The sequence below is a fragment of the Balaenoptera ricei genome, chromosome 1, assembly GCF_028023285.1.
Source record: "Balaenoptera ricei isolate mBalRic1 chromosome 1, mBalRic1.hap2, whole genome shotgun sequence".
Taxonomy (NCBI): Eukaryota; Metazoa; Chordata; class Mammalia; order Artiodactyla; family Balaenopteridae; genus Balaenoptera; species Balaenoptera ricei.
The window spans coordinates 12,387,238-12,415,048 of NC_082639.1; the positions used below are offsets into that span (position 1 = coordinate 12,387,238).

General features: G+C 57.7%; 1 protein-coding gene across 3 annotated transcripts; it reads right to left on the reverse strand.

The window, feature by feature from the left end:
• EPHA2 (EPH receptor A2) lies at positions 1–27,593 on the reverse strand. 3 transcript variants are annotated; one of them, XM_059914419.1, is made up of 17 exons: positions 27,365–27,591; positions 22,613–22,680; positions 20,191–20,860; positions 11,731–11,886; positions 11,293–11,625; positions 10,641–10,756; positions 10,016–10,169; positions 9,435–9,534; positions 8,896–8,951; positions 8,524–8,649; positions 8,243–8,428; positions 8,010–8,071; positions 7,700–7,909; positions 7,346–7,495; positions 6,400–6,593; positions 5,641–5,796; positions 1–952 (listed from the first exon to the last, which is right to left on the reverse strand). In XM_059914419.1, exons 1-17 carry the CDS (start codon positions 27,447–27,449, stop codon positions 847–849), a joined length of 2,928 nt encoding a protein of 975 aa, XP_059770402.1. In that variant the 5' UTR covers positions 27,450–27,591; the 3' UTR covers positions 1–846. The 3 variants fall into 3 exon arrangements, with proteins under 3 accessions (XP_059770402.1, XP_059770393.1, XP_059770413.1); XM_059914410.1 differs by having other exon boundaries at positions 8,010–8,428; positions 27,365–27,593; XM_059914430.1 differs by lacking the exon at positions 27,365–27,591 and adding an exon at positions 26,105–26,233 and having other exon boundaries at positions 8,010–8,428.
• Positions 27,594–27,811: the final 218 nt, after the last annotated feature.

Consider the following 27,811-nt stretch of genomic DNA (forward strand, 5'->3'; position numbering starts at 1 on the left):
TGTTTGAACAATCTGCAACTTTATTTCAGAGCAGAAATAAGTCATTTCCTAACAATAAATATAAAAAAAATAATAATAAATTAAGGTTCGAAAAAAAATACCCAACAGAACAAAATCATTAATACTGACAGAGTAGAAAATGTTGTCTAAAGGGGTGAGAGGCCGGATGGGCCAGCCCCCAGCCTGGGAATGTCTGACACAGGCCGTTGTCTGTCCCCAGTCCTAGCCGGGCCTCCGTCACACACACATTCTCTCCACAAAGTACAAAATATATATTTAAAAAAAAAAAAAAACCCTCCACACAACCAAGCATCCTGTGAGGGCCCCGAGGAAGCAAGAGTTTGGCCCGTGGGGGCTGAGGATGGGGCCTGGGGGGCTGAGGAAGGCACTAGAGGGACGGGAGAACCACTGTGGGTCTTGCCCAGCGGACTTTGCTGTTTGTCCTCTTCTCGTGAGGTACCCTGCTCCTGTGCCCGCTGCAGGCTGACCGCCCCACCTCCTGAGACGGCGAAGGGGAGGTCAGTTTAGCAATGTCCCACGTGTGTGTCCAAAGGCCTTGGCGGGGCTCCTGCCCCAGGGGATGCTGGGAACACGATGGTGACTGCTAAGTGCTTGGCTGTCTGTCCTTTGTAGGTGAAGAGGCCCCCCTGCCCAAGGTCCCTGAGCATCTCCTCAGCTCAGGCCAAGGTATCGTCCAAGACCCCCCAGCAGAGCCCTCAGGGTGGCATCAATAAAGAAAGACTAGAAATAAATAAGGTCCCTAGTGGCCCAGCACGGAGCTGGCAGGGAAGCCAGTCTGTTTCTTCAAGTATTCTTAGCTGAGGGGGTCACGAGGTCTGTCAGGGCTCAGATGGGGATCCCCACTGTGTTCACCTGGTCCTTGAGGCCCAGCAGGCTGTAGGCAATGCGCTTCTGGTGGCCGGGCAGCCGCACCCCGATCCTCTTGATGTCGCTGTGTGGGGGAGGGAGAGAAGGAGAGTGAGGGGCTTGCTCTGGAGAGGTGGGTAGCCATGGGAGGGCAGTGAGGGGGGAGAGGAGGGACCGGGGAGGGAGCCTTGGGCACCTGGGGGGCAGAGAGCCCGTAAGGCAGAGGTCTGATGAGAGGATCTTTATCCTGAAAGCCTGCCGACACCGACAAAATTTGGAAAATGATTGAAGTGCTGAATGCGAGCAGCTTTGTTTTTTTTTTTAAATCAAATCTGCACCAAATCTCTATGGTAGGTGCTGTTTTTGCCCCCATTTTGCAGACTAGAAAACTGAGGCTCAAAGAGGTGAAGTGACTTGCCCAAAGTGACCCAGGCTAAGAGGTGGAGGAGCTGAATCAAGCCAGCTGTGAACAAAGGCTTCCCTCCCCCACCCTGGGGTCTGTCCCCAGGTAAGGCTCCTCCCCAGGCAGCACTGATGCCATCACCAGATGCCAGGGACCCTCTGGGGGTGTCGCTCAAAGCTCTCTGCCCAAGGTCTCTTCACAGCCATCACCTTATTTCACCTCCACTCCCTCCAAGTTCTCATAACGGAGGAAGGACTCAGGAAATCCTTGCTGAGGGGCCATCAGAGGTTAAAGTTCTGCTGGTCTCTAATAGGAGGGGCTTTCAGGTGACCAGATCCAGTGACTAGGTTACCCTGAGGTAGGGGTTTTCCCTTTACGGACCTCAATTTCCTCACCTGTAAAATGGGATAACAGTGCCTAACTGGAAAGTGGGAGATCCCGGATACTGGTGGCAGAGGGGTAAGGCGGCATTAGTACCAGATAGAAAGACACACCACCCAGGAGCCCATAGCCCTTCCCTGCCCCTCCTTTCCATGCCCCTCCATTCCCTTGTAAAACCACTAACACTCCAGGAGCCCTGGAGCAGACCTTACTGCTTACTCTGGGAGTTTCCTCTTTCACCATCCTCGTCCACCAGCCCAAACCCATGAAAACACCCAGGTTTTTATGGGCCCTCTCCTGGCTATAAAGGGAGCTAATTATATGGTGCAAGCTCCTATTTGCAATTCCGGAGACATGACTTTCCCACAGGCTCTGGGAGTCCCTGGAGAAGTGCTGAGCACAGAAGAGCAGGTGTGTGGGAGGGTGACTCAGGGATTGAAGCAGGAAGGCCAGAAGTCAGACATCTGGGAGAACTTCCTAACCTAACACTACAGTGCCATTTCTAACCTATACAGTTGAGGGTGTTGGAAAAGAAGCCCTGTTTTCCCCATACCTGTAGGTCTCTAAGTGTGGCTCCCAGATAAGTATTCGGACCAGAAGGGAAGGAGGCACTTACTGAAAAGGCAGGATCCTGGGCCCAACTCCAGACTCACTGACTTTGAAGTTCTGAAGGTGGGGCAGGGAGTCTGCCTTTGATCAGATCCCAAAGACCCTGATGTATGGTTTAAGGACCAGTGGGTTATGTTAGCTATAGCAGAGCAACGGCAGGGCCTAGTGCACCAGGCTCATCCCCTCACCCCCAGCCCCTCCCAAGGTCCAGGATAGGCCTGGTAAACAGTAGGCCCTCAAGGAGTGTCTGCTGAATGAATGAATGAATGAATGAATACTTTAGTGGCGACTGAGCCATTGCCCAGGCTGCCTGGGGCCCCTCTCCCAGGTTGGTGAAGTTAACTTGACAGGGCGGGAACTGAGGGTGCTTCTGAGGTCCATCTAGGAGCAAAAGTCCTGGGCTGGGAGGCAGGAGGCCGAATTCTAGTCCTGGATTCCACCAGAGCCTCGGGTGGGTCCTGTCCTGTCTTTGGGCCACAGTTTCTTTATACGTAAAATAGGAGGCTCTGATTAGATGCTTCTAAGCCGCTTGCCCCAGCCCCATTCTCTTCCAACACAAAGCCCCCCAAACCTTCCCTGCCTCATTTCCTAACTCTAAGCAGAGACACACACAGGATGAGGCTCCCAGACCGGCCAATGCCTGCGGCCTCTTGCAAGTCTGTTCCTGCCCCAGCCTCAGTTCCTCACTCGGAGATCCAGGGCAGTCACTTCCTTGGATCAACTCCCATCATAGGGGTGGGGAAGCACATGACTGAGGCCACCTTCTTCCTGAGCACGCGCAAGGCCAGCCCCGGCCTGAGGGAATTCAAAGGCCACAACCTCCCCGGTGAGCACGGACAGTGCGCTGGCCCTTGGCGCAAGGAGAGTGGAGGGAGAGGTGGCCCGATCATTCATCCTCTCAGCAAACATCCCATCAGAGCCAAGCCTGTGCTGAGGGCACTCGGAGACCAGAAGACCTATCAGCCGGTGTCCCCACGCCCTCTCAGGACGCTGTACGCCACAGCCTCGCACTCTGGACGGGCCTTTTGTTGGACTGGGTATTTTTCTGGGGTGTAACATCCACTGCTTTCATTAGCTCCTCGAAACACATTTAGAACCACTCACTACTCTAGCTAGAAACTCAAGTGACTCCAAAATAACACGGTGAATGCTCAAGACGAGAAAAGGTGGCCACTGTGGGACCACAGGGAACCGAGCAGCCAGCCCCCTGGGAGGGGGCAAAGGAAGCAGGGAGGCAAAGGCGGGGGTAAGGGCATTGAAGCCGAAACCCAGACCCCATCCCAGAAGGGCTGAATCCTGAGAGCGGCTCAGAGCCTCGCGCTGGGATCCACAGCATGTGTAGACACAACTCTCGGGGTGAAAAAGCACTTTGAGACCCCCCTTTCTTTCATTTAATTGAAATAATGAAGGAGGCAGTGGCGTGAGTCACACAGGCCCCAGATCTGAGCACCAGTGGAGCTGATGGGAGGAGAAGCAGCGTGGAATGACTTCCTGCCTTTATGCAGGCCTTTTCAAAACACAGCACACACACCCTCCACCGATCCAAGACAGCCCTGTCCCTGCTCCTGCTCGTGGGAAAGGAATTGGCCGAGGAGCACCCCGGGCTATTTCGGGAAGCTTCTACGAACATGTGTTTCCTGTATGCACTTCTCCGTGCCCTCAGCTCTGCTCACCCAGAAGAGAAACTGTACTGTCCTCGGTGGGAGCTCCTGGAGGGGCAAAGGGGGCTGTTCCAGGTTCCCAGGTTAGAGGAGGGAGCCGAGGAACCCTGGTATTTGCCCACGGGCTATGGGTGGAAAGCAAGGGCATGGAGGAAAAGGGAACAGCGACGTGGGTTAAGCCCTTACTGTGTACCAGGCATATCATCTGTATTACACCCATGCAATCCCCACAACGGGGAAACAGAAACCAAGGCTCAAAGATGGAAGCTAATTTGACCAAAACCACCGGCTAGGGAGTGGCCAGTGTGGGACTCGAACCCAGGTGTGACTGCAGAGCCCAAGCTTTGGACCCTGCAGTTGGCTGGAAACAAAAGATACCCTGGGGCCCGTCTCTTCTCTCCACATTTCCGGGCCGCCCTCTGGTCAGCTCTGTCCCTGCCTGACTTTCATCCTGGCCTTCCCCTGGGACAGGCCGGGGCCTGGTCTGAGAGGCCTTGAGCAGCAGGTCAGAAGCCCAGTTGAGCAGTTTTCAGAGGCCTTGGAGAACGTTCAGACACAAGCCCAAATCCCAGAACTGTGACCCAGAACTGTGGGACGCCTGGGTCATCCCTTCTCATGTGATTCCCAAAACCTCTCAGCCCCAAGGCTCATTCCCACCATGACCTTGGACCTTACACAAGCTGGGCTATTGGGAACTAACAGTATTTTTAGAAGCACAGAAGGCTAAGAGGCTAATGTCTTCTCCCTCCTGGGGTGGGAGGAGGTGTCCATGCCAAGGCCATGCCGGGAAGGGTCCCTGATGCTGGAGCTGGGAGGAGAGAAGAGCTCCCATGGGGCAGCCTGACAAAAGGCAGAACTCAGGGCCAGGGCAAGGGGTAACTGGCACTTCTTGCCAAGCTGGACCGCAGGGCTGAGTCAACCACACGGGGAGAGGTGCCTGGGATGGGCTGGCCTGGTGCCCTCTCTCCTCGGCATCAGCCAGGAAAGTCCAAGGGCTCTGTCCATTTCTTCTCAGCATCCTGGAGAGGAACGCTGCCCCTAACTGGCTGTGTGACCTCGGGCAACGTATGTAACCTTTCAGCCTCAGTTTCCCTACTTAAATAGGGAAGTAATAATAGCACCTATTCACAAGGCAAATAGGGAATTCAACCAGGTGATGGCTGTGAAGTGAAGCCTTTCTTTTCTCAGCTACAAACTGTGTGACCTGGAGTAAGCCATGTAACCTCTCCGAGCCTCCGTTTCTCCACAAATGACCTCCATGGTCCCTGAGCTCTGGACCCTGACTGACCAGGGCTGGAATCCCCCAAATGGCCATGGACCCTGGGCTGTACTGTTTCTGACCCGCCCAGTGGGACTACTGACGGGAACCACCTGCCAAGTTATCACGAGGGCTGGTTCAAAGTGCTCAGGCACAGAGCTGGCACAGCCCCACGATAAATGCTACGGTTATGATCACAATTACTATTATTTTCTCGCTGTGGAAAAAAGATGTAGGAAGAGGACGGAGCCACGAGTAAGTGACCAGAATTGCTGGCTGCCAGCCTGGTTCTGCCCTTCCTGCAAAGCCACTCTCCCCAAAAGAGAAGGAGAGAGAAAGAGAAGAGAGGGGAGCGTTGGGAAGGTAGAGAGAAGAGCAGATGGGTGGTGGAGCCAGAGGCAGCCTGGGGAGGCAGGAGGCGGGAGAGGGCAGGCGCGGGTGGGACCTGAGCGCAGACTCACTCGTTGGTCATCTGCACCACCTTCTCGATGGCCGTGTAGCCGGCCGCCAGGAAGTGCTCAGTGTACTGCTGCATCTTGATGGATTCCAGCCACTCGGACACCGTGCGGAAGGGCACACCCTCTGAGCCGCTGGTGCTGGGCAGCCGGATGGACACCCTGAAACAGGAGATACCGGCCCGCGAGTGAGGGGCTGCAGCACCTAGCCCATGATGCTGCTCCCTAACCCTGGCAATTCACTCAGCTGCCCTGTGCCTCGGTTTCCTCATCTGGGCAACGGGGCAGCCAAGTCAGGTAGGCTTCCGGGAGTCTGCCTGATGTGTCGGGAGCACTCAGTGTTTATAGCTCCTGCTGCCCCTCTGCTTCTACTGACGATACCACCACCAGTTACTACAAAATAACCAAATGTTAAGAGAGTCAGGTTTTCAGAGTCACAGACCCAGCCTGGCCACTTGCCGGCACATAAGACACTTAATTGCCCTACGTCTGTTTCCTCATCTACAAACGGGGGATGATTACAGGACCCAACTCCTAAGTTGTTTAAATGAGTTAAAACACGTTAAGCGCTGAGTGCCGCGCTGGCACGTTTACCGTATATGCTGATTGGTTCCGTTAGTGCCACCTGAGCCAAGCCGGTCCACTCTAAGTAAAGCCCACGTGTAACTTCTGAGCCCCTTGCCCACCACCCCTGGCTGTCCATTACGCTGAAGTGGCTCAGGAGTAAAACTGAGGGCCACCCTGGACAGAGGGTATGGAACCCACCGGGGGTCAAAGTCAGCCAGGGTCTTGAGGGATTCGGGGGCTCGGATGAGCTTGTCCAGGATGCTGACAATGTCGGCGAACTTGGGGCGGCGGGCGCGCTCCTGCTGCCAGCACTGCATCATGAGCTGGTAGATGGCGGAGGGGCAGTCCATGGGTGTGGGAAGCCGGAAGCCATCATTAATGGCCTTCATCACCTGGGGGAGGGGGCGAGCAGGATGGTCAGGGGTGCCTTCACAGCCCCCAAACTCCCCCATACACAGGCGTTGGCAGAGGAGAGAAGGGGAGCCCCCGAAACAGAGGGGTTGGGCCCCTTTCCTTGAGCACGACACACAACCTTCAGCGCTACACAAAGGACGAGTGCTAAGAGGGTGTCTCCAGAGGAGGAAGGGTCTCCTGACTTCCTTCCCTCACAGGGTGCCCCGGGCAGCAGCCATGCTCTGTGCCCTGCTACCAGCCTCCCTGAGGTCTCTGGGCGCCTATACGCTCTGCTCCCTTCAGCCAGAGCGCTCTTCCCCCTCCATGGCTTCACCCGGCTGCTGCTTTATTGTGCCTTAGTCCTAGCTGAGACGTGGCCTCCTCTGGGAAGCCTTCCAGGCCTCCGGGCTGCATGAGGCACCAGGCACTTGTGCACACACACACACACACACACACACACAAACACATACACACAGATACACACATGCATGCACGCACACACTTCCCCCACACCCACTACTTCTTTCCTCGTCCTTCCGCTGAGTGTAAGCAGGGACTGGGTCTGAAGCTTAGCACAAGGCCTGACACATGGTAGGTCCTCAATAAACATTCACTGAACGAACCAATGAAGGGCTGTACCAGATGAAGATTAGCCCCCAAAACTCTTCTCTGCCCAGCCCCCGGGGTTCGAGAATGAGTAAAGGGTTTCAGTTCAAATCCGGATGGGGCTGGGCAGGGCGAGGGGGCCTACCTCGTGGTTCGACAGCTCCCAGTAGGGCCGCTCGCCGTAGGTCATCACCTCCCACATGACGATGCCATAGCTCCACACGTCGCTGGCAGAGGTGAACTTGCGGTAGGAGATGGCCTCTGGAGCCGTCCAGCGGATCGGGATCTTGCCACCCTGCGGGGACCTGGCCAGTCACTACTGTCCCTTAGGCCACCCCCAGGACGATCGCAGTCAGGGCCCTTCCTCCATGCTCCCCAGAGGCATTCTTGCCTCCTGAGGCCCACGCCCCAGGTGTGTAGGGGAGAGGACCCCGGAGCAGAGCGAAGGCTGCTTCACCTTGAGGCCCCCATCCCAGGTGACAGCCGCCCCAGCCCTTACACTGGTGGTGTAGGTGGCCTCGGGGTCGTCCTCCAGCACACGGGACAGGCCGAAGTCAGACACCTTGCAGACCAGGTTGCAGTTGACGAGGATGTTGCGGGCAGCCAGGTCGCGGTGGACGTAGTTCATGTTGGCCAGGTACTTCATGCCGGCCGCGATGCCCCGCAGCATGCCCACCAGCTGCAGCACGCTGAACTCGCCATCCTTCTCCTGCCAGAGCACAGGCCCTCAGCTGCCAGCCAGCCCCGTGCCCACCAGGGCCCCTAAGCGCCGGCCACAGATCCCGGCCCACCCCGGCCCACGTCCTCACCCGAAGGAACTTGTCCAGAGCCCCATTCTCCATGTATTCGGTGATGATCATCATGGGCTTGTCTGCAGGGGTGAGCACAGGTGTGAGGGGATGGCCATGGGTGGAGGGAAGAGGCACAGGCGGGGCTGGGGTGGGCACATCTATGAACAGAGGCTCTATCAGAGGCCCCGGGGGGCAGTCCCCCCCTTTCCCCGCGTGGGTCCCCCACACCCCACTCTGGAGCCGGGCCTCACACTTGGAGACAACGCCCTCCAGGCGGATGATGTTGTGGTGGCTGAACTGGCCCATGATGCTGGCCTCGCTGAGAAAGTCCACCCGCTGCTTCTCTGTGTAGCCGGCTTTCAGCGTCTTGATGGCCACGGGTACCTCCTTCTTGCCCGACATCTTCAGCGTGCCCTTGTACACCTCCCCAAACTCTCCTGCAGGCGGGCGACGTGGGAGACACACCGCAGTCAGCCCGGGCGTCGGGTGCTCCCAACCCGTACCGGGCCCCTCGGCCAGCGCTTAACCTCACCTGCTCCGATCACCTTCTGCCGTGTGACACAGGACGGATGGATCTCGGTGGTGAACTTGAGCACAGCCTGGTTGGGGTCCTCGTATGTGTGTGGGTCCACGTATGTCTTCAGGGGTTTCAGTTGTTCTGGGAGGGGAAGGAAGGGCAGGGTCATAGACAGTTTGGGGAGGGGAGGGGTCCCTACGAGGGGCTGCCTTGGAGGAGGGGGAGGGGGAGTAGGCAACAGTCCGGACGCCTCAGGAGCTTCTGGCTCAGCCCTCTGAGCTGCCCGAGGGCACCCAGGGTGTGCCCTGGCTGCCCCCATCTCTACCACAGAGCTGGGGAGGCCCGTGGGGACAGCAGGCCAGGCACGGAGGCGGTGCTGCATCTCACCTGACTTGGAAAAGTAAACGTCTTCCGAGGACTGGCGCGTCCGCAGGCTCTTCCTCCTGAGAGACCCCATGGGAAACCAAACACGCAGGGAGGTCAGTGACCCGCCCCAGCCGGGGAGCTTCCTGACCCGACTCTGGTCCGGCGTGCGGGCCTGGTGTGCCCAGCCCTCTGCTGAGGCAGGCAGAGGGCATGGGGAAGGCCAGGGGGAGAGGAAATGAGCAAGCCGGCCTCACTCCTTGGGATCTACACCCCGTAATGGCCCCTTAAGTGGCTGTAATGAAGGCTCTCCTCATTAGAGCTCCCCAGAGCTTCCTGCCCGCGTGTCCCGAGGAAGTGTGGACGCACTGTCATAATGACCACCATGCCCTGAGCCTCGCAGGTGCTGTGCTGAGCCCTTTACAGATCATTACATCTTTACAGCCCCCCGGGAGGCAGGGACTAGATTCCTATCAGCCCCATCTCCCATACAGGACACTGAGGTTCCCGCCCCTGTGTCCCACCTAAGCCCTTGGGGAGCCGGGGCGTAGGCTCCAACGAACCTGCGGTGGATGAAGAAGCCAATTCCTGCCAGCACCAGAAGCAAGACCACACCAACGGCCACGCCACCAATCACTGCCATGTTGCTAGATCCTTCCGTGGCTGCCAGGGAGAGACCAGCAGATGACAAGGGAGCCCCCCACACTTCAAATCATGGTAACACCCCCGGTTGTATATTAGGGCCCCAAGACACCTGCCGGGTGCCTTTACTAGTGATGGTCCATGAGGATATTTATTCCCATTTCATAGATGGCAAATGAGAGGGCTTCCCCAGGGAATACAGCAGGTAGTCTCAGGTGTGCGGGACTCTCTCCACGATGCAGGATTTGAACTGGGCCCACCGATACCAGAGCCCACGTCCTTCTTTCTCACAACACTGCCCTGGATACACAGCTGGTTCCCACACCCCCAGCCCTCAGTTCTGCCCCCTCCCCAGACTTGGGGCCGACCCACACTGGGCTGTCCTAGGCCCTGGCCGACCAGGAAGGGGACACTTCTAAGTTCTTTGAGCCATTCCCTCTGCCCACGATGTCCCGGTTGTTTCAGGACTCTGGCCTGGCCCACACCCTGGTGCCCGACTCACACAGCGTCTGGAACTCGTGCACCTTGCTGCCAGCACCCTGGCCCTCCTGCGTCAGCGCCTGCACCTGGACCAGGTAGATGGTGTCCGGAGCCAGGTCATCCAGGGTCACGGAGAAGCCTTCAGTGCGGCGCACGTTGTAGCTGTTGGAGTCCCCCTGTGGGTGTTTGGCGGGTGGAGGGACAGACAGTGAGGGCAGGGCCATCAGCTTAGCCCACCAGAGAGCAACCCCAGCTTAGCAAGGTGACAAGCTACGTTAGCAACCTCGATGCTCTCCTTACAGAGGAGGAAGCTGAGGCTCAGAGAAGTGAAGCGACTCACTCCAGGTCATAACCAGCAAATGCGTGACCCAGGACTCAAACCCAGGTCTGTCTGATCCCCAAGACCTGGCTCCCCACCACCCAAGACTATCTCTTCTGGGGATTCCAGAACACTATGTCTTCTTTCCCACAAATCTCTGCTGGGCTGGCCTGGGAGAGGCAACTCTCAGGAAGACCCCAGACCCCAGTTTCCTCATCTGCAGAACAGCGCTTCTTCAGATGGCTGTGTTGTGCAGTGAGCGTCTATGTGACCAGCTGGTCCTCTGCTCGAAGCCCAGCGGGGACAGACCCAACCCTTTGAGAGTTACCTTCTTGCGGTAGGTGACCTCGTACTTCCACACGCGGCTCTGCTGTGGTGGAGGGATGCTCCAAGAGACGCTCAGCGAGGTGGTGCTGCGGTCCTCCAGCTTCACCTTGGGGGGCTCTGGGCAGGACGGTGGGGGGAGGTGAGGGGTGTGAAAAGCCACGCGGGGGAAGCGGAGTAGTGGGGATGCGCCCAGACGCATTCCCATCCACAGCCCAGGCTCCTTAGATCCCGACCTGGGATTCTCAACTTCCAGCTCCAGAGCACAAAGCCCCAGGCTGGGCCCCACCACAGGCTGGCACATCGGGGGTACCCTGTGCGTACTTATGAGTGCATAAATAATAAAAACAAAACAATATCTGACTCTTGCTATAACCTCTCTATGGACCAGGCACTGTTCTAAGAGCCTTATATACAAGAGTTTATTAAATCTCTCAAAAGCCCTAGAACGCCCATTTTACAGGTGAGGTAACTGGGGCTCAGAGAGGTTAAGTAACCTGCCCACAGTCACAGAGCTTGGAAGTGATTACAGGGACTGTGCCTTTAACCACTTGCTGCTGTCTCTCTCTGAACCTAGCCAAACCCTGAGTGGCCATCCTCATGAAGCCCCACCTGGGCGGGCCCCAAGGGTACAGCTGCCACCCCTGGGCCCTCACCTGTCTGGTTGATGCTGACGCTGGCAGTGAGGAAGCTACGGCTGGTCACCAGGTCCGAGACGCCGTTGCGGGCCTCTACGGCAAAGGTGTAGTTCATGTGGGGCTCCAGGTCACTGACTGTCACGCTGGTGCGGGTCAGCCCGTGCGGTGGCTCCGAGTAGCTCACGCTGGCCTCGCAGGGCCCGCACTCGCCTGACTCGGGCCAGCACTGCTCGCAGGTGACACTGTAGGTGATGTCCTCGCGGCCCCCGTTGTCCTGGGGGGGCGTCCAGCGCAGCTCCACTTTGGCGCCCATGCCCACAGCCGTGAGGTAGTGCGGGGCGGAGGGCGGGCCTGTGCAGAGGGCAGAGGTCAGAGCTCGGATCCCGGTAGGCCTGGACATGTCAACATCACCACGCCCAGCTCTGTCACCCCTCCTTGACCCGCTGTGAGACTCACGTGTGCAGGGCAGTGACAGTGGGTCCTGCGGGGCCCGGAAGTAGCCTTCCTCACACTCGCAGGCGGTGGCCCCCTCGGAGGATGGCAGGGTGTGTTGGGGGCACTCCAGACAGGGGCTCTCGGATGCCTCGGACTTGAAGAACCCCGGCGAGCAGGCTGGCAGGCACAGGGACAGACGTCAGCTCAGCCTGTTCTCACCCCCAGCGACTTTTCACTCCCTGGCCCTGGGACCCCTGGCAAGTCACTAAACCTCTATGGGCCTGTTTTGTCATTGGTAAAATGTCTTGGGATGAGAAAATGCGTGCTAAGCACATAGCTCAGGCCAGGCACCCACGAAGTGCCTTGCCCTCCTGCTCCAAACCTTTGCAGCCCTCCCCAGTGGCTCTTGCAAGAAGCTCCATGCCCCTGAGCCTGGCATTCAAGGCCCACATCTCACCTTCCAGCTTCCTAAGAATCCTATCTCACAGCCGGCTCAGCATTGGACAGAGCATGCTGCCCACCTGCCTTATCTCCTTTAGTCTGTGCGGACCAGCCTGGCAGGTCCCCGCCTGAACTGCGAGCTGCCCAGGGCAGTGTCTGCTTCTTCTTCGCCATTTGTGTTTGCTGACTGACAGATCAGACAGGGGCATCAGGATGCCACCTCTGCAGGTGTTCCCCCCACCCTGGGACCTGACCGCTTTCCTGTTCCGGGGCTGGCTGACCAGGAGGCAGGAAAGGCCAGGCCCCCAGCATTTTCTCTGGACCTGCTTTCAGGGACCCAGTCATTTCCGCCACTCACAAGGGCGGCCAGGAAGCAGCTCTCCCTCCCCCGGTGGCAGGTCCTGTCCTGGCCAGGCCGGGCAGGGCTCAGACACCTGATTCCAGAGGCTCCTTCCTCCCACCACCCTATCCTGCCCCTGCCCCAAGCCCTTTCCTGGTCCCACAGACAGGAAGCTACCCAGACACTGTGCAGGGCTGTCCAGGGACTGGGCAGCTGCTGAAGTGGCCAAGATGGGGTGGGGTCACCCAGGGACCCCTTACCCAACCCTACAATTATCGTTCCCGCCCTCAGCTTACTCTGGAGAGGGTCCTGAGATACCTCCAGCCTCAGTGTCACGTTCATCAAACACTGATCCTCAACTCTGCGTCCAGCCCAGTGCATGGACCTCGAGATGAGACAAAGCCCCTGACCTCTGGGAGCAGGAGCACGTGACAATGTCCACCATAAAGGGGTGCGCAACAAGGACCTACTGTATAGCACAGGGAACTCTGCTCAATGTTATGTGGCAGCCTGGATGGGAGGGGAGTCTGGGGGAGAATGGATACATGTATACGTATGGCTGAGTCGCTTTGCTGTGCACCTGAAACTATCACAACACTGTTAATCGGCTATACTCCAATAGAAAATAAAAAGGTAAAATAAATAAATAAATAAAGGGGTGGGCAAAGGGCTCAGGGGGTAGAGACAACCTTGGCTAGAGGTTTGTGGAGTCATAGAGGAGCTATTTCAGCTGGGGTTTAGAGGCCGAGTAGGAGTTCAGCAGGGCAGAAATACTGGGAGGAGGAGTTGGGGGTGAGAAAGAGCAAGACTAACACAGGAAGTATGAGTGCCTTTGTGGTCGGAAATCAGGGGAGCGGCAGGCAATAAAGCTGAGCCATCTCCAGGGACCAGATTGAGGAAGGTCTTTAATGCCAGGTCAAGGACTTTAGCCTGGGGGCAGTGAGAGCCGCTGAAGGTTTGATGTAGAGAATAATGGCACAGTCAGATCTACGCTATCAAGAAAAACTTGTGGACGGCCTCCCTCCTTTAGTTCTCTATGCCAGCAGAGGTGGGGAGTCAAGGGACAGGACTCAAAGGACACCCAGTTCCTAAGGTCTTGGATAGTGACTTCCCGTTAATGACTGCTTGCTGGAGGCCCCAGGGGGACCATCCCAGAAGTCTCTCTCACCTCCTCTGCCTGTCCTGCCACTTCAGAATGTCAGCACAGGCCCTGAAAGAGCTCAGGCACATGCTGCAGGGAAGGGGGCTTGTCCAGGACAGAAGGGACCTGGGACCCGACTCCTGCTCTGTGCAGAGCCTGAAGCCCCAGTTACAAACAGCAACCACTGATTCAGCAGTTGCTGTGTGCAGTTCCTGGGCCACGCACTTGACATTCATTTAGTCCTCACAATAAGTCTGTTATACTAGGCACTGTTATCATTCATTCCACTTTGGAGGTGAGGAAATGGATGCTCAGAGAGGCAAAAGAACTTGGCCAAGGTCAACAAGCTCCTAAGACACGAACCCAAAACCTAAACCCAGGATGCCTGAACTCGAACCTCCCCCCTTTCTCACAAACATTTCAGTTTGGAGCAAAGAGAAATCAATGTTCTGAAACAAGCCCGAAGAGAGAGGAGAGGAGGTCTGACCCGCTTCAACAGCCAGAAAATCCCAAGACTAATTTCAGAGCAGCTGGGGGGCGGGGCGAGGGGCTGTGCCACCTCTTAACATACGTCTTCTCATACTGGGCACATTTATGTCCTATGGGGAGAAAAGACTAGAATCAAGCCCGGGGGGGTGGGTGGAGGTTTGTTGGGGCCGCCAACGTGGCCTCCTTCAAGGCCCAAAGGTCTTTCAAGTCTCCTATTGTATTTAAGAAATCCATGTGTATTTTGCATTCCTCCTCATAACTTATCTGTTACAATACAAAAATAGCTCTCTCCTCCCCCAAATCTTCGAGTAAAAATGAGACTTCAGAAAGCTGGGCTATGTTTATCCTGGGATCTCAATTCCCCCAAATGCCCTGACTTGTCTGCCCAAGGGGCTTACACTCTGGGTAAGTGCTGGCTCCAGGTGGTCCAGGCCCCACTGAGTAGGGGTGCTCAGGGGCCCCTAGAACACGATCACATCTTCCCCGCTCAGGCTCTCAGGCTCAGGAGGGACCACGAGCCCCCACAAGGTTTTAGCCACCTGCAAAACCCACAATGTCCCCACTCCCCACCACGTGGTTGCTCCCCAGCCTCCAGCCCTATGCCAAGAGGTGGAAGTGGGGGAAGAGGCGGGTTCCATTCTTTGGTCCCAGAGCCCGGGGGTGGCCCGCCTGCTGCCGGCAGGAAAGAGGGAATTTGGAGAGATTTCCGCTGCGGATGTGCCAGATATTACAGTGGAGAGGCAGCACCAACAAGGCATGTACTTGCCTGACGAGAATGTGGTGCCCCCTCCTCCAACCACAGAATTTCAAGGGGCCTTCCCAGGGCCCTGCCAGAGTGTGCCCATGCTCAGGGGCCCCAGAGAGCATGTGTCTGACACCAGCAGGCCCCTGTGTCTTCCTGACTTAGCGTGGTTGGATTTCCTGGCATGCTGGGCAGGCAAGTAGGGACAGGGGTCACACTTTTGGTGTTCACACATTCTCAAACATACTCACATACACAAAATACCCATGGTCCCTTCGCCAACCAGCAAACTCCTATGCATCCTTCAATACCCAGCTTGAGCTCTTCTACGCAGCCCTCCCAGACTGCCCAATTTCTGGTCCCCTTCTAACCATTAGGGCATCTATTACTCAATCTTATGTTTACCAAATAGAAATTGAGCGTTTCCTACGTGTCTGGCACAGTGCTGGGTGCTGGGAGACCATGGCAAGATAAACACTGTTTCTGCTCCAGGGGAATTCACAGCCTGGCTTTCATGCTTCATTGGAAATGATTTTTGCACATATTAGGATCCTCTATGAGACTGGCAGCTCGTGGGGAGCAAGAATTATCTGTGTCCCGTGCCCCAGCACAGGGTCTGGCATGCAGTAGGTGCTCAGCTAGTGTTTGCTGACTGGATGGATGAATGAATATGTGAGTAAAGACAAAACCCACGTGCTCATTAAACACGAGCTCTAGGGCCACAGAAATGAGCGGCGTTTCAGTCCCCAGGGAGACCCTGCGGGGACGGTGCACCGGCACACCACCTGCCTGGCACTGGAGGCTGACTCTGACACACCTGTGGAGGACTCCTCTGACCCCGGTCGCCTGGCAGGCCCGGGCCACTCCGAGCAGGGGAACTGGGGCATGGTGGCTGCACCCAGGGCTGCACCCCAGCTTTTCCAGTTCCCGATGCCCGCCCCTCAGGTGGCAGCATGGGGTGTGACTCAGGGACATACACCCTCTGGCATGATGCAAATCCAGCCCCTGGCAGAGCCCCTCCCCCAAGGCCCAACAACCTCCCGGGCTGGCGGTGGCGAGGTCACAGGGTCAAGAGGTCGCAGTGACAATTCCCTGCAGCCAGTCACCTCCCCAAGCCATGCCCAGCTGACGACCACATGCACCCCCTCAGCCCAAGGATGCGAAGCCTGGACTTTGTCAGGTGCCCTGACGGGCAGCAAAAGGCGACCCCGTAAGTTACTGACCCTGCAAATGAGGGGAACTGATAACTCCAGACCCCGGCAGCTTCTCAGTCCCCAGCAGGCCCTTTTGCCCCCACGGAAGCAGTTGTCCCAGTGGCCCAGTTGCTGCTAGCACCTTGCCCTTTTCCCACACACCCTGGGGAATTATCTTTGTGCGCATTCCTCGACCAAGCTGTGATAAGCACAGCCTCTGCTTCCCGCTGTCTCCCTACCACCAGCCTTTTATCTTCTGTTTGCTTTCCCTGCCTCCTTCCTTCCGTTCTGGGGACTCACTCACCTCAGTGAGGGAGGGAGGGGCCGTCCCATGGAGCTGCCAGCGTCTGAATTTGCCCCCAGTGTGAGCTGAGGGCAGGGTGAGCCGGGCACAGAGGTGGGAGCTGCCACCCCCAACCCCCAATTCAGGCCAGAGGAAACTCCACAGAAATAAGGCCCGGTGGCACTCCCCAGGGAGGGGACAAGCCCAAGAGTCACAGCTCATAGTTCCCCGCCTGGGGATCAGCCCTGTCCCGACTGCCAACAGCCCCTGCCATGGCTCAGGGACACCCTGCCTAAGGACCACCTCAACCAGCTCCTCCTCTTCAACTCTGGACCCTGGGAGAGGCCTGGGCCACTCAGGATGCCAGCACTAGGCCCCGGCTCCTTGCACACACAGTGAGGTCACCCAGTCTGCAGCTTGCCAGAGCAACCCAGGTTCTCAAAAGGAACCACGGCAGAAAGTCACAGGAGGTAGGCTCTGATCGCTAAGTCAGCAAGGCTCCAACCTACCCATTTTACAGGTGGGGAGAATGAGGCCCAGAGGGGACTCACCAAGGTCACACAGCTTGTGGGTAGAAAGATATATGCCAGGGGCACCTGGGGACAGCTCTCCCCATGCCAGGCCCCAGCTCTTTTGGTCACTGTTTCCTTTTTCTGGGCCTCAGTTTCCTCATCTGTAAAATGAGGATAAAGTCCTCAGGTTCTCTGGGTTGTTTGTGAAGACAGAAGGAAACCTCGCTTGGGAAATGCTCAGCGTGGGATGAGGTGTCCATGAACTGGGGGAGACAGAGAAGCTGCAGGAGCGAGGGGCTGAGCCCCTGGAGGGAGCAGGAGCCTCCAAGGAGGGAATTCCTGACCCTGCAGCCCCACCTCCAGCTCTGGCCTCCCAGCTGCTGGGTTGAGCCTCTGGCCAAAGCCGCTGGCCACCTGCTCACCTGGCCGGCAGTCCCCACGGCTGAGGCGCTGAGGCGCTAGCCGGGGCCCCACCAGCTCAGCTGCCGATGCCAGCACAGGAAGCAGAGACAAACAGGGAGACAAAGCCGCCCCAGGGGAGATGACGGTCAGCCTGAGTGACTCCACTGTCCCCTAGGCAGGCCTGGGGAGGGAGGGTGGGGGGGGGCGGAGCTGGAGGGAAGCTGGCTCATTCCTGACATAGCTCACAAGAGCTCTCTGGGCAGCGTGCCCACCTGTCCGCAGAGCACCTGGGAGGTGCCTCTCTTCCGTTGTCCATTTAACCCTTTCTTGAGCTGCGAGCTTCCTGGGGAAAGAACTCTCAGGAGAAACAAATGCTGGGAATAACCTGGACCAGGTGCTGGGTGACCTTGGCCTGCCCAGCGCGCTCTCTGGGCTTGGTTTGTCATCAATAAAAGCCACAATGGGAGAATCTGGGTCCATGGCCCCGTGGAGGGTGAGGCGGGGGGAGGGGGGGGCAGACCCTGAATCTCTCTCCATTTCTCCCTTAACATGCTCAGTAAGAGCCCCTCAACCACCTCACATCCTGCGCCAGGACCCACCATCCCGGGCCTGCCCTGAGAGTCTGTCCCAGGGCCAGGAGCTGAGTCAGGGATTCCAAAGGAACTGGTCATTTCCCGCCCCGTTTCCTGACCCATCCTCCAGCTTGGACGCTGCTGCATCGCCTAGATTCAATCCTGATGCAACTAAATCTTAGCTGTGTGACTCCAGGCAAGTCTCTTCACCTCTCTGAGCCTCAGTTTCCTGTCTGTTAAGTGGGACTGATAACAGTCCCTGCCTCTCACGAAAGGTGGTGCAGATTCAGCAGGAACAGCCAGATAAAGCGCTTGCCGAGCTTGTGCCTGCCCTGGAAGAGCACTTTTCTTTTCTTTTCTTTCTTTTCTTTTTTTTTTTTTTGAAGAGCACTTTTCTACGGGAATTACTGTTATTATCTCCACTGGCATCCCAGTCAGGTGTGCTGGGGAAGGTCTGGAGAGATAAAGAGTAGCCAGGCTGGGGGTTCCCAACCACACAGAGGGTCCCTAAACCACGTTGAAGGGAATTTTGGGAGAGGGATCCTAAGGAGGAAAAACCAAGGCAACAGGTGGCCGGCAGTGGAGAAGGTCTCACAAGCAAAGTCAAAGATTTCGCTCCTGGAAACCGTCCTCCCTACCCTGGGGTGGCTCAACTCTTCACAAACAAAGCCTGCGAGGCCCTGACCCCCCACTTCCTGGGGAGGGAAGCCTGCCCCCCTTCCTGGAGAGAGACACCCCTCCCCAACCTCAACTGTCCACTTATCTCTGCAGGGCCTGAATCACCAGCCTGTGGAAAGTTTTCAGCTGCCCCTCACCCCCCACCCCTGCATTCCTGTGTGAGGATGTCATGTGGGAGGAGTCTGCTCAACCCACTGGGCTCCCTCGCAACCCCCCCAGTCATTGTCTGAAACTGGGAGTGTGCACTTGAGGTCCCCTAAAGCAGGGGCCGCCCGAAGAGCAGAGGAGAGCTGGGAGGACAACAGGATGGTGGGAAGGGCCAGAGCAGAGACTGCACCACAGGCACAGAAAGGCTCTGAGGGGACGTCTCATTCAGGGGTTTGCAGACTGTGTTAAGCAGGGTTCTGAGGATTTGTTTTAAGAGGCAAGTGGAGCCCATGAGAAAGGGCTTCAGGCTCCTCCAACACCTGAAACCCTTTCACGGGTTGCAGGATCCATGGCTAAAAACCAAGTATACAGTCTGCTAGTATAGTTGAACTTCTTGTCTTACGGACAAGAAGCCTGAGGCCAGAGATGAAGAGAGATTTACTGAAGGTCACTCAGTCGGTATGTATAGCTATAGGGCCTAACCCCCCAATTTCTCAACACCCTGCTTATCTCAGCAAAGAAGCTCCCAGAGAGAGGGGATGAGCTGGCTTTCCAAAGGTCAGCCTACATTTCAAAAATGCCCTGCCCCACAGCCATTTCCAGAAAAAGTCACCCATTGAAAAACTCCACGTTGCTCTAGAGCTTTCCGCTGTCACAGGTCCTGGCCGGGCCAAGCCACAGCCTCCCAGTGTGAGCTCACTAATGCCCAGGCCCTGTTCCCAGAGAGAGTCTGATTTAATTGGCCCCCTCTCTGGGCTCAGTCTGTCATCAGTAGAAGCCCCAATGGGAGGATCTGAGGCTATGGCCCTGGGGAGGGTCAGGTAGGGAGGGCAGATCCTGAGTATCCCCTTCACGAAGGCATTTTTCAAAAAGCTCCCCAGGTGACTGTCATGTGCAGCCAGGGGATGCGAATCCTGGGTTCAATTCACTCACTTCCATGTACAAAAGAGGAGCCTGAGACCCAGAGAGGTTAAGTGACTTGCTTAAAGTCACACAGGGAGTTAACAGAGATGGTACTAGCTCCTGGGACTGTGCTATGTGCCCACAGTGCTGGTATATAATAGATACTCAAGATATACTTGTGGGATGAATCAAAAATAACAAAAAAAAACGCTTATGTGTCAGACACTGACCTAAGAACTTTACAAGTATTAAGTCATTTGATTATCATAACAGCCCTACAAGATGGGCGCTATGTTCATCTCCATTTTACAGATGAGGAAACCCGGGCACAGAGAGGTTAAGGGACTGGCTTAAAGTCACACAGCTAAATGTAGACCTGGGATTTGAACCCAGGTATTCTTTCCAAGAGTCTTCACTCATAACCTCCATACTGTTTCTCAATGTATTCCTTCTCGGTGAATGAGTGAATCCAATCATAAGGCCAGGAAGCCTCCGAGATTTTCACTAACAGAACCACTCCATGTCTGAGCAGGGACAACCTTACGAAGATCCCCACATCCCAGAGCTGAGACCAGATCCCGGACCACAGCCTCCACCCCAGTACCCCCTTTCTCTGCCACCCCAGCGCCGTCACTCACCCTGGCAGGCATCCTCCACCTTCTCGTAGCCTGCTTGGCACAGGCACTCGCCGATGGGCACCAGCCATTCGCCATCCACTGCACAGTGCATGCGGGGTTCTTCACCCCCGGGCGGCACTACAGCGTGGTCCATGCAGGTGCCAGGCACGGTGGCCAGGGAGGGCGCGTCGGAGCCCGCGATGGTCTCGGGGAAGTGGGCCAAGCCCTGCAGCTTCTCGGGACACTTCTTGTAGTAGACGCGGACAGAGAGCAGCGCCACGCAGGCACCAATGTCCTGAAAGGCCAGGTAGAAGCCCTTGCGGCTGAGCGGCCCCACGGAGCGTTCCTCCACGTTCAGCTTCACGTGGCGTGCTTCGAAGTCGCTGCTGACCGTGATCTCGTCGGGCGCGATAGTGTCAATCTTGGTGAACTGGCGCTTCTGGAAGTTGGTGCCATAGTCCACGTCAGACTCGGCGTAGTAGAGGTTGAAGGTTTCCTTGCAGGAGCTGGCGCCCCCAGGGAAGCTATTGCAGTCACGCACGGTGAACTTGAGCTCGATGAAGATGCGCTCAGCCTCACCGCGGTATACCCAGTTGGTACGGAGCCAGTTGTCCTGGTCGCCGGCCACCACGTTGCACACGGAGTACATGTAGATGGGCATGTCGTCCATGATGTTCTGCATGAGGTCCCACTGCACGGGGCCGACAGGTTAGTGTGGGCAGGTGCCTGGGGGAAACTGAGGCCCAGAGGCATTGCCCAGGTGGCAGAGCTGGGCATCAGGAGGCTGCTCTATGGCTCCTGCTGTCCTCATTCTACAGGGAAGGAAACTGAGGCCCAGGGAGGGGCTTCAAGTCACCGTCACACACTACAAGTGGCTGAGCTGGATCTGACCCCCTGGTGTCCCTGACCCCAGTGTTGCAGTGATGAACCCGTATATTAGACAGTGGGCTGAGGGTGGAGGCTGGGGGTCCCATGTGACCTCAGGCAGATCACTTAAATGCTCTGAGCCTCAAAGTCCCCATTGTACAATGGGGGCAAGAACTACCTCACAGAACTGCTGTGAAGATAAATGACAGATGTCTATCGAATGCTGAGCACATTGCCTGGTGTGGGTGACAGTCATACAAGGCAGCGGGTATCATTATCATTATTATCCCTATTATTATTATCATTATAATTCACTGTGTAGAGGTGTGTGAGTAGCGGGGAAGAGGTTAAGTCAGAAACAATGGATGATCCCCCATCACTCCTCAGAACATTGCTCAGCCTCCTCCAGGAAGACTTCCCAGGTTGGGCCAAGATTGGAGCAAGTGCTTCCCCCTGGCTCCCACAGTCTCTGTTATCTTAGCACCTAAGTGGTGACAATTACATCTGGCTCCCACACGAGATTCTGAGCTCCTTAGGGCAGAGACTGCATCTAGTTCATTTCTGTATCCCCAGGGCCTACCTGAAATGGAGTAGGTACTCAGGAAAGTATTTGTTGAATGAATGAGCAAATGAATGAAAAAACCAGAAGGGGCCAAGGAAAAAGACCTGGGCTGCATTGTGTCACACGGGCCTCAGATGCCCTTGGGCCTCAGTTTCCCACTCAATATAATGACTGGTTGCATTAGGTGATCTGTGTTCTCTCCCAGCTGAACATTCCAGGATCCTGGAAATCCACTAGAGTGGACTCCAGGCCTCCTCGGAGCTAAGGTGACCAGGGACTAGTGCCTGACTCCGCAGATCTGGCCAGCAATAGAAACTGTCCCCAGCTATCCCCCTGGAGACACCGCTCTCCCCAGCTAAGGCCCCAGAACAAATTCAACAAGGGGAAAACTGAGGCCCAGAGAGCAGCAGTATCCTCCCCAAGGCCACACGGTAGGCACAGGCAAAGCCAGGGAGAGGACCCTGGGGTCTTGCCCACCAGTCCAGGTCACAGCAGGGCAGGGCAGGGGGAGGGGGAGGGAATGAACTTGGGTGGGAAGGAGGCAAAACAAACTCAACCCCGAGCAGGAAAGGGAAACAACAGCTGGAGGAGCAGGGAGAGGGCCCAGCAGGAAGGAACCTGATCTGGTTTCCCGGGGCTGTGGGGACCTGGGAGCCCACATTCCCTGTCTCTTCCTCACCCCTCACTTCCTGGGCTGGGACCTCAAAGGCAGGGGGAGCCTTTAACCCCTTCCCACCCAAGAGGGGAATGAAGGGAGCGAGAGGGGATCCCTCTTGACCATCAGCCTTCTGGGGCATCCAAGCAAGGGTCCTGCTCTGCTAGGGCCTTCAGCTGTCTCCCCAGCTCTTTCCACCTCTCGGACCCCTTCCCCACCTTCCAACCCCAGCCTGCCCAGTTGGTGTGAGAAGCAGGAACCTGAGTTTGAACCCTGGCTGAGCTGTTTGATCTGGGCCAGGCCCCATCCTCCCTGGGTCTCAGCTTCCTCATGCCCACACCCGCACCCTGAAGGCTTACCCCTTTGCCATATGGGTGTGTGAGCCAGCCGAGTTCCCCTTTAGCTGCAGCAAAGTCCAACAGGACGACTGGAAGAGATGAGAGAGGGCACTGGGTGAGCTTGGGGGTATCTTCAGGGGTCAGGCCATGGTGGAAAAGGTGAGAGTCCCCCAGGAATCCCAAGAAGCCTTGAAGGCTTCCTCAGCCCTCAGAGAGAGACCCCACCACACAGGGTCACCATGTCCAAGAGACCCGTCTCTCCAGAAACAGGGAAGCAGAGCTCCAGGCAAGGGATGGGACCTAGTCAAAGTCACAGAGCAGGTTGGGTGAGGCCTCATGTCTCCCAGCCCACGCCGCCCCCTCAGCAGCCCCCAGCTGGGCAGAGCAGGACAGAGCTCGGCCCAGCAGGGGAACAACAGCTGGGTAGAGAGCTGGGGTGAGCAGGGCTATTAAGTGACACCACGCTGCCCCATCTGCTTCCTGAAACGGGGCCCCTCCACAGCACTTCACATGCACGTGGGCCTTGGAGGCACTCTGGTCCGCTCCTGCCACGTCCCCTCCACACACACACAGCACAAAACACCCTCAGCCCCGCCCAGGCCACGTAGCACATGCCTATGCAGCACACGTATGTACACGCATGTCTCACGGCCCTCCAAGAGGAGAGAGCTGTTCACAGGTGGGAACAGCTCCAGGGAGGGGAGCAGGATCAGTGGGGGGTGTCTGGAAACCCATCTTCCCACCACAAAAGCCACAGAGCCGGCAGGATAAAGCCCTGAACCCATAGGGGCCTTTAGGAGGGACCCAAAGATACACACAGCTGGCGAGGTCCCCTCCCTGGGAAAATCGCTCCCGCTGCCCCCGTCCCTCACACCCTGGCCACTGCCCTGCCAGGGGTGCTAGGGGACCGGGGATGGAAACCCTTAAAGGGGACTTCCAGGCCCAGAGGAACCAGGTGCCAGGACCACACTATCCCCAGAGAGGCATCTGGAGCCTGAGGGAAGGACACATTGCCAGGGGCTTCCCTAGACCCAGCCCTCCCCTTGGACACCTCCCACTGGTCCACCCCGGGTTCTGCCAGGCTCAGGGGCTACAGCCAAGACCCAAGACCCAAGACCCCATTATGGCCCCCTCCTCCATTTCCAAGTAAGGTCCAGGTAGCTGCCAATAGAAGCTACCCTCCCTGGAGGATAACGAGATTGGAGAAACTGAGGCATGAACCCTACACAAGGTCCCTGGATTCCGAGAGTAAAACCCTAAGGTGGAGGGGGGAAGGGACCAAGTCCTTACTTCCTTTGGACTCTGGAGCATGAGGAATACGGCCTCAAGAAGGTGCATTCCTCAAGGCCTAGGCCTGGAAGAATGACTCTAAGGGTGGAATCCCGGGCAGGCAGAGATGGGCCCGATTTAGAGAGATGGGGAGGGGAGGGGGAGAGGGGCCTGAGTAGAGTCTGAGAAACCCTTTCCTGAGGACAGACTGCCCTGCTCCCCTGGGCTGAAGGCCCCCAGGCCTGGGGATGAAGCACTGCCACCTGACCGCTGCTGACCCAGGCCAAGTCTCTCTAGGAAGGGCCTCACAGCCCAGACAGGGAGAGGAAATCCGATGTGGCACCGGCCCCAAGGCTGAGGGGACAGGGGAGGGTGGCTGGGGGGTGGGTAGGGGCAGGGATTTGTTCGGACATGCCCAAGGCTCAGGCTTGGAAAACTCACTAACCCCACTAGCAAATGGAATGTTCTGGCTACACAGGAAGGAATCTGGGGGCTCCTGGCTCCAGCTGGGTATGTAGGCGGACAAAGGTGAGTGTTCCTCAAGGTCCTGCACATCCCCCTTCCTTAGAGGGGTGGGAAGCTGCAGTCTGCGCCCCTGGGGAAGGGGGCTCATGGCTCCTAGGCTCTGAAGGGTTAACCTGGCACGGAGGGACCCCCACCACCCCTGCCAGAGCTCGTTGCCCTTCCAGACCCAGACCTGGCTCTAGAAATATCACAGGGCTCATCGGAGAAGAAAAGAAGCCTTCACACAGGAAGGAGCCCCCTCCCAGGGAAATTCCCTAGAACCGATCACCAGGAACAGGCGCCCAGCCCGGGTCCCTCCACCCTGACGCACGGGTGCGGCTTCCAGGGTCTGAGGCTCCTGCTCCCCTGGAAGGGGCGGGGGCCAACAGCCCCTCGGCTAGCCCCAAAGGCTTCACTGAGAAGCCTGGGCTAAGCAGGGCTCATCCAGGAGCCCCCCCGTCCCTCCTCCCACCCCCAGGAAAACCTCCTTCTCAGTCTGAAGTTCCATCATAAATGTCATCCTTCTGGGTCCATATTATTTTAGGGCTCTTTACTCAAAGGCAGTGCGACCACCCACTCCCCTAGTGTCACCTCCCTGCTCCCCCCATCCCTACTGAACCAAGACCAGCTAATTCCTAAAGAAGCAGGGAGGCAGGGGGCTGGGGGGGCGGGGAGGGGGAAGAATGAAGAAGAAAAAGGGAAGGGGACAGAGGGCACATTGGGCTCTTACGGAATCAAGAAGCCAAGGACTTTCCAGGCCTCCTGAGTGCTCTCCAGCCCACCTCCCAGCTGCACCTCAAGTCAGCAAGCCCTGCACCCCTGCCCAGCTATTCTCACTTCTCAGAAAAACACACCACACAACCGGGTGCGGCGGCCCTGGGCTCTGGCAGCCCAAGAAGCCAGATGCTCAGACCTAACCCTCCCTATACAGAGGGCCCTACTGAGGGAGGGCTTGGGCCTCCCTGTTTCCCCATTTGTAAAAGGAGGACAGATTCAGTGGCTGTTGAGAATTTAACAGGCTCCATCTGGGTCTCCCAAGGCAGCCTGGCTCCTCCACTCACGGGGGAGGAGAAGGGAAGCGAAGAGCAGCCTGGGTGAAGGGTTGAAGGGACTTGCGTCTCTGCACCCCGAAACCCAGCCCCAGGCAGATCCAGCACATCCAGCCAGAATCCCGGCAGCTGGGCCATCACTCCCCCACCCCCCCACTACAGGCACACCTCCTTAGGGAGTCCTTCACAGGGACTCTTGAAGCCTAAGGAAGAATGTTCCCCTGTCCTTTTCCTCCCCCGTTCCATTGGGGGGCACTAGTCATCTAGGCTGGGGAGGGCTCGGCAGAGGGGCACAAGGACAAGCCTGCAGCACAACAATCGCCCAGTAGCATCCCTCCTGCCTAATCCCCCCACCCGCCACGGGCAGCCTTCAAGAAAGGCCTGTAGTGAATCCAGCTGTCTCTCCCGTTCTCTCCAACCGCAATCCCCCAGGAAGGGGGAGGACGAAAAGCGGGGGGGGGGGGCGGGGGGGCAGGTATTGAGGATCACAGAAATCCCTGCCGCCCACTCCTCCAGCACATTGGGACTAGAAACCCTGAGTGATTCAGGGAGGGCGACAGGATGCCACCCCCGCCTCCACCCTCCAAGAGTTCCAGCTCTGGCCTCTTTTCCTCCCAACTTGGAACAGCAAAACCTCCAACCCCAGTTTGGGAGGCGGAAAAGGAAGGCAAGCCTCAAGGAAACTTCTCACCGGGCCAGGGCTTCCTCCGCACTTCCCCCTGGTGGAGCCTGCGGAAACCTCCCTCGGCCCCGGAGAGCGGGCAAAACTCGTTCTCAGTCGGAAACTGAAACCGGCCTCGGCTGGGTGGACAGGAAGGTCCTCGGCCAAGGGCAAGAGCCCCCATCCTCTCCGCGACCCTAGCCGAGGGGCAACGTCCCCACCCACCACCCGCCCCGCCCAGGGCAAAGTCTGCGGCCCCTCGCCCAGCGCGGCAGCGGGAGCGCCGGGGCGGGGGTGGGTGATGCAGTCCCCCACCCCCGGGTGCCCGGACTCCCTGGTGGCCCTGGGGTGACGGCTCCACACCTTGGGAGGCCGCGCCCCCACCAGCCGCATTTCCTCGTTCTGAGTCACCCCTTGCTCAGAACGCTTGACTTTGGGACTTCCTGTCCACGCTTGCGGCCCCGAGCCTGCCCCCCGAGCCTGTGAGTGCGGGGAGGGAAGGAAGGAAGGCTGTGCGTGGACAGCTTGGCCCGAAACTCCCCGCAAGCTCTCCTGCCCGACTGGAGGCATAAGGGGGCGTGGAGAAAATCTCAGGGAGCTGGGGCTTCTGCAGGGGTCTGTCTCCTCGCCTGTCGAAGAGACCCCTCCCCAAAATGAGGGGCCTCCACAGAAACGCCTTCTCCACAAAATCGGGGCAAGCAGCTTAGCGAATTCACCGTGAAGCTGAGCCGGCGGAAAGGCCCCCAGGTAGCCCATTCTCCCAGGGACCCCGAGCCCCCACCGGGACGCGTTCCTGAAACCGCCACCCTGGCTGCAACCGTGTGGCCGCCCTGAGTCCTCCTTTTCTTTCTTTCTTTCTTTTTTTAAATTTTTATTGGAGTATAGTTGCTTTACAACGTTGTGTTAGTTTCTGCTGTACAGCAAAGTGAATCGGTTATAGGTTCATATAGCCCCTCTTTTTTACATTTCCTTCCATTTAGGTCACCACAGAGCATTGAGTAGAGTTCCGGGTCCCCTTCTCTGCGGCCTCTGAACCCCGCGCGCCCGGGCCCCAACCTCTTAGTCCCCGGAGCCCCTATAACCCCCGGTGGTGGGGGGGGGGGGTCCCAGATTCATCCCGATCGCAGCCAGCAAGTCCTCCCGACCTCAGCACTCCGGGACTGGGCGGCGCCAGGTCAGTTTCCAAAGTTGCGCGCGTCCAGGAGCGCCTGGCTCCGGGAGGAGCGGGGGTCCGGGGGTCCGGCCGCCGCGGCTGGGTCGGGCCGGGTGGCCGCCGGCGCGCACACTCACCTTCCTTGCCCTGCGCCGCGGCAGCCGCGGCCAGCAGGCAGCCCCACAGGAGGACGAGGCAGGCGCGGGGTGCCAGACGCTCCATGCCGCGCTCCTCGCTCTCAGCCCGATTCTCCGTGCCCGGCTCCCGCACGCCCGCGCGCAGGCCTCGATGTCCGTCTCCCTCCTGCCGCCTGCGCGTAACTTCTGCCCCGAGTGCTTAATGGAAGTTGAGTGAGAACCGGCTCCTGTTCATTCATGCCCCGCGCTGACGTCAACGAAGCCACGCCCTCAGGAATGTCTTTAAAGGGGCCGGGCTGGCACCCGGCGAGAAGGAAAGGGAAGTCCCGAGGGGTTTGGAGGGGCTCTTTGGGCCCGCTGGACTCGCTGGCGCCCCCCAGGTCCTTCCAAGTTTGAGCGCCTCCAAGCGCCAGTGCAACCAGGGCTAGTCCTCGAGGATCTCTGAGC